Source organism: Fundulus heteroclitus, chromosome 15 (genome assembly GCF_011125445.2).
Source record: "Fundulus heteroclitus isolate FHET01 chromosome 15, MU-UCD_Fhet_4.1, whole genome shotgun sequence".
Taxonomy (NCBI): domain Eukaryota; kingdom Metazoa; phylum Chordata; class Actinopteri; order Cyprinodontiformes; family Fundulidae; genus Fundulus; species Fundulus heteroclitus.
The window spans coordinates 3,485,836-3,494,875 of NC_046375.1; the positions used below are offsets into that span (position 1 = coordinate 3,485,836).

Consider the following 9,040-nt stretch of genomic DNA (forward strand, 5'->3'; position numbering starts at 1 on the left):
GATGTCCGGTGACGTATCCGCCGCTCCGCCGTCTCCTTTGGAGGTTGTCGGCTTCATCGGTAAAACCGTTGGCGCAGGCGCGGCACTGACAGCTGCCGTCTACTTACTCCGCAAAGTCTGCTTGATAATGGCGTGGAAATCCGGAGGAGCCAGCCACGCAGAGCTCGTTAACAATCTCCGCAGTAAGTCCGAATGCGCGGCGGAGCGGCGGCGTCGCCACCTCGCTGCCGACTCGTCGCCGTAAAACGGTGCACTTTGGCGGCGGTTGGGTGTTAGCACTGGGCGCTGCAGCGTAGCTAAGCTAGCTGGTTGCTAAGCTGCTTGTTGACCCAGCGTTACCTCTCTCCCCACCCCCTTTTCTCCAAACCACGTTCACCGCGTGGAACAGATGCACGCGCGAGTCGTTGCGGAAACTGGAAGACAAATTAGAAGCTACAAAAATATCCTATTTATGCTGCGCAGAGTAATGTCACACAGGCGCAGTGTGTTGGGGAGACGCGCTAGCTTAGCCCGTTAGCTGTATGTGCGTCATTTTGGGATTGTGCAGCCCTGCCCACCCTCATTGATGTCTGGATCTTTTGACTGCACATCCACGTGAATGACAGTGACAGCTGTAAATATCAGCCTAGTTTGTGGTGTGTGATTTTTGATAAAAGAAAATGTAGCTTACTTGGTTAGCCGTGTGCAAAGCCACTGATCACTCATCAGTTCTCTATACAATATTTAACTTTACTATAGAATGATTTTCCTTTAGGATGGTAATCATTATTCCTTCTGCCCGTTTTACTCCTTTACAGCCAAGGATGTAGCATACACACATTTTCCTTATTAATTTCACAATTGAAATAAATATCAGAGTTAAACTTGTTGTTTTGTGCTCAAAAAATTAGCATTGGGTCAAAAAATTACAATTTACCTATTTATCTGTGCTAGGCTTATAGGAAATACTCTTCACTCATTAATGCATTTATTAAGGATTAGGTATGTTGGCAAAGTTCCCAAACGAGTTTTGGGAACTTGAAAGAGCATTAGAAGAGCTTCAGATCATGTTTGTAGGTTAAAAATAGCTACATGAACTAAAGCCTGATATTGTGGGACAATTTGTGTTCCTCACTTTATAGTGAAGCCTCGTGATCTAAGGCGATAAAGGCAAAATTCTCTTTTATTTTTTATTTTTTTAGATATTGCAATGGAATATTGCATATTTGGTAAATGTTCTGCCTTTCTAGTGGTTAGATTTCATGTAATTGACTAAATAGATTAATAACTCAATACATTAATTATTAATTAAATTTGGTGGCCATTCAGCCAGAAAGAACAAAAAATCCTGTTACTTATTGTACTTTTTCTTATTATTGTATTGTATTTTTTTTCTCATTTTTAGTCTTGAAAACAAACATTTTGTTTTGAATAAAAATACACTACACTCGAATCTTTTCAAATGAATCATTATCGTTAATTCTGATGGAACCAGGAACTTATAAAGGGCAAAAAAAGGTTGATATGACTTTTATGTCTTTTTTTTTTAGTATATAGGTATTTGAAAATACTAACAGACCGTTAGGTTGGTTAAGAAAACTACTCAACTTCAGGTAAATAAGTGTTGGACCAACACCTCATACAAATTTTCGCAACAGGAAATATTTCTTTTCTAAGTGAGGGAAACGTATATAAAATATAGAATAGCCTTCTTTTAGCCAGCTGACCAGCAGTGTGGCACAACAAATGTAGGATGGGTAGCACTCCACTACTCTGTGCTCTATGAAGAGAAATCTCACGTCCTTTTTTTCTGACATCTTATTAAAGTGACTTCAAACAGTAGGAACTATTTTAGTATTAAACCTTTAAATTAGTAATTTGTCCTTTTTCTGTTTAGAGCTATGCATAATTACTGTTCACAGTGCTTTATGTCAGCTGCAAAAAAAAAGTTAAGCAACTTCAGTGCGTCACCTTGATAGACGGATGCAGTACCAAGTCCACCACTGTAATCAATGTCACATGGTTTAGTCTGCAGCCGTCGGTAATAAAGCCACTGTGATAACCCCCCCCCCCCATCATGTTCTTCACATGCATTTTGCTAAATGGCATCGTCGGACTTTGGTTTGCAAGCCTACTTTCACTATTAAGTGTCTAACAAGGTCTATTTATATTCCGGTCTGTTCAGTGTATCATTGCAGGCTTCGTGCTGTTTGCCAGTAGCAGCAAGTTTTGAAGGGATTGAAATCATATATATATATTATATATATATATATATATATATATATATATATATATATATATATATATATATATATATATATATATATATATATATATATATATATATATACTGTGTATAGAGCAATGTCCTCCCTAAAGCTTTTGAGACAAATGTCTTCCTTTTTTGTTATTGTTGTTGAAAATGCATCGTCTCCACTATTTGAATGATTAAAAAAATACACTGCAATTGAATCAAGGAATGTATTTAATTCCTTTTGTTGGTATACTTTCTCATTTCAGTGTCCGTGATACTGGACACTGACCCGTTTAGACACAAATGAGGGAAATCTAACCCTGAATTTGCATAACATGCTGTAAAACAGGTCACACGTAGAGTGCATACTAATTTAAGGGCCGTCTTACATTCTCTGTGCTCCTGGGTCAGGCCAGGCTGTACAGGATGCTTTCAAACTTGAGCGTCCCTTTGCTTTTACTGAGTCTGTTTACCACAGCGAATCACATGTGGCTCGAAATTGTAACATATATTAAATGTATAGTAGTGAGTCAGTGTCGAATTCACCTTATTTTAGCAAAGGCAGATTTAAATGGAGTGTGGGACAAAAAACGGCTTGAATCGTGCCTTTTATTTTAAATTTGCAATTTAAATTTCCAAAATCTGTCGTAGGAGTCTATGGTAGCAGCTTGCACTGATTATCCGTAGCTGTGAGGTGAAGAGAGTGAGTAATGAGAAACTTGCTGCTTTTGGCAGAAGAAGCTGCTGTAACAATTAATTAGGGATTTATCATTTGAAGAACCGACATGTTTCTGGAATCCTTTACAAGTGTTCAACTTGCACTAGAAATCTCATCACTGATTTAATATTATAAAATCACTTTTCCTACCGACGATTACTTATTGAGTTGAGGGTCATGTTTGCATATCTACCAACTTCCATGATGGGATAAATCCTACCCTCACGTTACTTATGAAACCCCCTAATTCTTAGTTACGACGGCTTGTTTCAAAAGGCGTAATATCCGTAAATGTTTCACCTGCAGTTTGCTCTTTTGCAGCAGGATTACGTAATGCTTTTCTGCCCATGTACTGTAATATACGCAGTGACACAGGTTGTTTTTTTTCCTCTACAGAAAATGGCATCATTAAGTCCGACAAGGTGTATGAAGTCATGCTGTCCACAGACCGAGCGCATTACTCTAGGTGTAATCCGTACATGGACTCCCCACAGTCAATAGGTACGTCCTCACGATCATTTATCCACGGCAGTCTAAGAGCTGAAGGATGAACTAACAGAACCTCTGCTTCTCTTTTAATCGAAAGGCTATCAAGCTACCATCAGCGCTCCACACATGGTAAGAGCTTTAGATGTTTCTACACCCTGAAGTCCATAACTTTGAACATGTTCCTTTTTTTTTTTTACTTCTGTGTGTACCTACTAGGGTTGTCACGATACTAAAATTTCAAACTCCATATTGATAGCCAAGAAAATTTTCGATACCACTGGGATTAAAATAAATGAATAAAAAGAATTAAAGGCATAAGAAATATTTTGTTAACGTGAAAAATTCACCTTTTTCATGCCTTCTCAACAGAATCACAGGTGCTAGTTAAATAAGTGGGAAAATAAAAGCTAAATAAATAACCCAAGTATAACACATGCCTAGTAGCATGCTAGCTACAGCTAATCACACAACATTAATGCAGACCACCAGTCACGCTAACATCAGTGATACGCTTATGTATTAAATTAAATTATTAACCTGTCAGAATCCATCATATAGGCCAGGGTGTCGGTCCTTGAGATGTTTGGCAGAGTTTGTTGCCACCACTTTAAAGCAATGTTTGCTCACAGGCTTGTTAAAATCTTTGGGTTTTCCTTCTTTGTTTGCCTCATACACTAAAATATTTACCATAGTTTTTGGACTGTAAGTCGCTCTGGAATATAAGTCGCATCAGTCAAAAAATGCGTCATAATGAGGAAAACGACACATATATAAATCGCACCAGACCATAAATCCCATTCATTTAGAAATTCATTTCATTCAATCCAAGACTTAAAAACTGACATTTAATGTCGTAAACCGATTTATTCAAATGCACAGCTGCATCTATAACCAGCTGAATAATATTAAACATACGTGGGAGGTTGAATGGGTGAATTATCACACAACAAGCCAACAACTCCAACCAGGAAAGTTCTCGTCAGCACATTTCAACGTAACAGGCCGCTACGCTAAAAATTTACGCTGAAATTAGACCTGTGAGCCAAACAGACTTATTAGCCAGCGTCAGATGGAAGGCTAACTCATTGTACATTTTTGGTTTATTTCTCCCCGTCTCCCAGCATGCCTATGCTCTAGAGCTCCTACACGATCAGCTGTACGAGGGAGCCAAAGCTCTGGACGTCGGCTCAGGCAGTGGGATCCTGTCCGTTTGCTTTGCACGAATGGTGAGCCACACACATGACGGGTAAACACATCCAACTTCTATTTGGTAGCGTCCTGACTTAGTGCACAGACGTAGTCAGAAATAATGCCCATCAATCACGGTAGAATCGGACGAAAACGGTTCGTCAGGTCCCGTCGGAGCTGAACACCACCACCCCGTTCTGTGCTCTCCAGGTAGGCGCTAAAGGGAAAGTTATAGGAATCGATCACATCAAGGAGCTGGTGGATGATTCTATAAACAACGTGAAGAAAGATGACCCCAGCTTGATTACCTCCGGCCGGGTCAAACTACTAGGTAAGATCTCGTGGATCGATGATTCATTCTGAATTAATGTTTTCACCCAGAGGATTTTTAGGCTTTTTTTTTTATTCTTTCCTGGCTCTTTGTTGCTGGAACATGGAGTAGACTGTCTGCAGCACTAAATAATTGAGCAGTGAGTACTTTCACCATGTCTGCAGGAGGGTGAAAGGGCAGCTACAAGCAGGTCGTTAGGATTTCCAGTGGTTAGACAACTTATTTATTTTTTTTGCCGTTTATATTTCAGCAATACCAGCTAGTAGCTGCTGTAGAAATATTCTGCAGTTTTAATAATAATGCCAAGTAAAATTATGTAAAAGATTTAATGTCTGAAACAATATAATGTTGCAGACATTATATTGTTGTTCTATTAATTGTTTGGCAATCACTCTCGTTTGATCTTCTGGCTACACTAAGACATATACTACACTGCATGAAATTTAGATTTTAAAATGAATTCGAAGGAACCACTGGAACAAAGATAGTTGACGATTAGGTGAAAACAGCCTTAATAATTGTGACAGGCCTGGATCCATCAGCGTTGTGGCGGCCTGTAAGCGACTCCCTGCTGTGTGTCTTTCAGTGGGCGACGGGAGGATGGGTCACCCAGAGGAGGCGCCGTACGACGCCATCCATGTTGGTGCAGCAGCTTCCAACGTCCCCCAAGCCGTGAGTCATCCTGGCGTTTTGTCCTGCTGAAGATCAATCTCTCCTACTTCGCTTTAAACTCACGAAAACCAAGATAAAAACAACAAACAGATTACATTAGTTTGTTTTATTTAAAAGCAGTGTTACTGTATTGAAAAAGGAGGCCATGTAGTGTTTGGAATTTTTTAGATGAAAACACTTTTTTTTTTTTTTTTTCATTATTTTAGTTTTTACCCAGTTTTGGTCAAAATAACGTATTTTATGTGGGCAGGAATTCACTAAATCCCTCTTTAGAGATTGAGTGACTGTGACTCTGACTGAGTGTTTGGGAGTTATACTTTAGCAAAAAAACAATAAAATCCTTCTTCTTTTTTTATGTCCAAATAAATGAACACATTTCTTCATGGTTTTAATAATTTATCCATCAAAGCTGTATTCAGGAATCACATTTGTTCTTGCTTATTATTTCTGTGTTTGATAGTAGAGGTAACCCACAGTTTTTTGACTTTCAGATTGGGAGAAACTTTTAACAAAGAATCCAATAGAATTTAGGAAAAGTGTAAAATTAGAGTCACCTCCTGGAATAAGCTAGCTTCAAGTACGAAATGCATCTTCATGCAATAAAACGTTAGATATAGTCGTGTTAGGATATTTCTCCTCCCTGAACTTTCTCTACGACCACTAGTTGAAAATGAAAACAAGCAAGTATAAGCTATTACTTCTGAGAAGGCAGGATTATGTAAAGTTGTGCATGGCAATATGAAGATGTAGATTGGCTTTCAGGTGGCATTGGGACTAAGAGCTGGTTATATACTAGGTCTGGGCGATAAATCGATTTAATCGATTAATTCGAATTTACAATTCTTTAAGATTTCATTTTTGGAAAATCTGGATTTTATTTTGCCAATACACTCATTGGGTTTCCATGAAGAGAACAGCATGTGGTGCTGAATATATGTTTAGGCAAATGTATTGTCAAAATATTTTTAAGTGGAAACTTTTTTTTACCATAATACGAGGTACTTCATTTACTTATTTACTTTTTTTTTTAACTTAGTTCGAAGTTCACAAGTGCAGTGAAGCCTGTTCTTAGCTCAATGTGTAATACCACTAGCAGCAAATGTTTTGTTATATTTTCATTGATTATGATGGCACGGCTGCCATCTTGTTTTACAAGCATGTTTCACAGCTTGTTTTTAGTTGCATTTTGAATCCAGGTCAACTCCCTGATGAAATGCTTGACATAAAAAGCAAGGTTTTAAAATAATTTTTTCAATTTCTTTTTATGAAACAAAAAGGAGGAAAAAAATCGATTAATTGGATTTGGTATGATAAAATCGGAGATTTATTTTTTAATCCATATCGCCCAGCCCTCTTATATACTTTTCATTGTGCAGAGTCCCAACACTGAAAACCAGAAGCACATATTGTGACGAAGCACAGTTTGAGCTTCTAAAATGTTTTTTTTAATTTTTAAATACCCTCGCTGTTAATACTTTTCTCCTTTGCCGCTTCAGCTGTTGGACCAGTTGAAGCCCGGCGGGCGTCTGATTCTCCCGGTCGGCCCGGCTGGAGGAAACCAGATGCTGGAGCAATATGACAAGATGGAGGACGGCAGCACCAAAATGAAGCCCTTGATGGGGGTGATTTATGTGCCTTTAACAGACAGAGACAAGCAGTGGTCCAGGTGGAAGTGACTTCCTTCTCCTCCTCCTCCCTCTCTCTCCTTCTCACAGTGGCAAAGGTGAAATGGTGTGGCTTGGAGCAAGCAATAGAGCACAAGGGGCTGCAATTTTGCTGCTTGTTGACACATTTTGCTTCTTCCATACCATACCAACTAGCTGCACGTTCACTTTTACCTTTTTTTTCGTTTGACACTTATTTTGCTGTCAATAAAACCCACCCACTAATCCGGTTTGATCTCTCTGGAACTAAAATCTTATGTAAAGCGCTGCAAATAGGAGCAGCGCTGGTGGTGCTTGGTTTTCAGAAGCATGATCATTCAGTCAATTTGGATGCCTACTACCCCCAATAAAACCCAAACGTTCGGTTTAATCTTCTCTGTGAGACGTGGACACAAACCGGCTACTGTTTGACTTTTACCATGACACTATCTGCACATTTTGCATGCAGTTCTTCACTATTTGCATGACAGCGTCGTGGTTTCTGTCGGGGTTTCTTCTCTAACGTTCGCGCTCTCGTCTTCCCCAGGGATGAACTCTGAGTAAGAAGACGGTCCATAACCCACCTCTTTAAGTTCGTAACCTGGGAAAAAACTCGGATGGCGCCAGGCGGACCCTGAAGTTTTGTTTCAAGCATTATAAAACATGCTATTTGTTTGTTTGAGTCGAACGAGGGACTGGAGAATAACGCTGACGACAGCCCCCCCTGAAGGGCCGCAAGGAAAGAAAGACTGCTTGAAATTCCATGCCGAAATATTCAAGATGGGTTTTTTTTTTTTTTCTTTTCAGGCCTCCATCTTTTGGTTTGTATTATTTTAACTGCTGGGTTTTTTTTTTTGGTTTGTTTTTTGTGTCTTTTGTCATGGTGTGCCCCCATTTGAATTTGCAGTCAGGCGTTTTTACATTACATTTCAGCAGGGTCGAAAGCTGATCGTACAAGGAAAGCAGAACCGGAAAGAAAACGCGTGAGACTTTTAGATAATTCACCTAGCTACAGCGTGCGCGTGTGTTTGTGTGTGGATCATCTAACTCTAGATTTTTCTGCTAGAAAATAAGCTTTCTTCCCCGCCTCCCCCCCCCCCCTTGACAGCAGTATTAGTATACACAAACACAGAGAGCGCCGTGGCTGAAGTAAGTTTGATGTGCGGAACCTTTAGGTCTCATATTGAACACGCAACACACTGGATATACTTCAGAAACAGAGCAGGGCACTTAGCTCACCAAAATGCATGGACATACAGGGCTGCGCTTCCCACCGGGCGATGTGTCGTTTGCTGCCGCTGGTTTCCATTTCCGACGTGTGCAGGCTCCATTGGTGGCGTCACTAACTGGGAGAGTCACTGCTTTGCCAAAATAAACTTCAATAATACTAAGCTAATGACTGTTTTCTTGAAGAAGAAAAATAATACACACAAAAAAAAGCACATTGTATTTAGAGGGGTCTGAGTGATTGATGATATTTGGCTTTCACAATATCTGGAATGGCATATGAAAATAAAGACATGCTTATGTTTTGTTTCTCGCAGCTTTTTTTGTTTCGTTTTTTTTTTTTTTTCAGTCTGTGCAGGCTGCTACTGAGCCCTGCCAGAGAAAGTGAAGGAAAAATTGCACAAAACTGACCAGACAAGATCCTGCAAATCTGATGCTCCAACTTGCACAATTTTGCAAATGTAACCTTAAAATAAAAACCTTTGCTGGACATCAGGAAAGTTTCTCTAATTTTGCAACATCCCAAATTACTTATGATT

At 39.4% G+C, this 9,040-nt stretch overlaps 1 protein-coding gene across 3 annotated transcripts; it reads left to right on the forward strand.

Moving 5' to 3' along the window:
- Positions 1 to 13: 13 nt before the first annotated feature.
- Positions 14 to 8,817, forward strand: pcmt (protein-L-isoaspartate (D-aspartate) O-methyltransferase). 3 transcript variants are annotated; one of them, XM_036147221.1, is made up of 8 exons: positions 14 to 182; positions 3,348 to 3,452; positions 3,538 to 3,569; positions 4,562 to 4,666; positions 4,839 to 4,959; positions 5,546 to 5,631; positions 7,128 to 7,253; positions 7,822 to 8,817. In XM_036147221.1, the coding sequence occupies exons 1-8, from the start codon at positions 128 to 130 to the stop codon at positions 7,825 to 7,827; spliced, it is 636 nt and encodes a 211-aa protein (XP_036003114.1). In that variant the 5' UTR covers positions 14 to 127; the 3' UTR covers positions 7,828 to 8,817. The 3 variants fall into 3 exon arrangements, with proteins under 3 accessions (XP_036003114.1, XP_012731263.2, XP_012731264.2); XM_012875809.3 differs by having other exon boundaries at positions 16 to 182; positions 7,128 to 7,297; XM_012875810.3 differs by having other exon boundaries at positions 29 to 182; positions 7,128 to 7,354.
- The last annotated feature ends 223 nt before the right edge of the window (positions 8,818 to 9,040 follow it).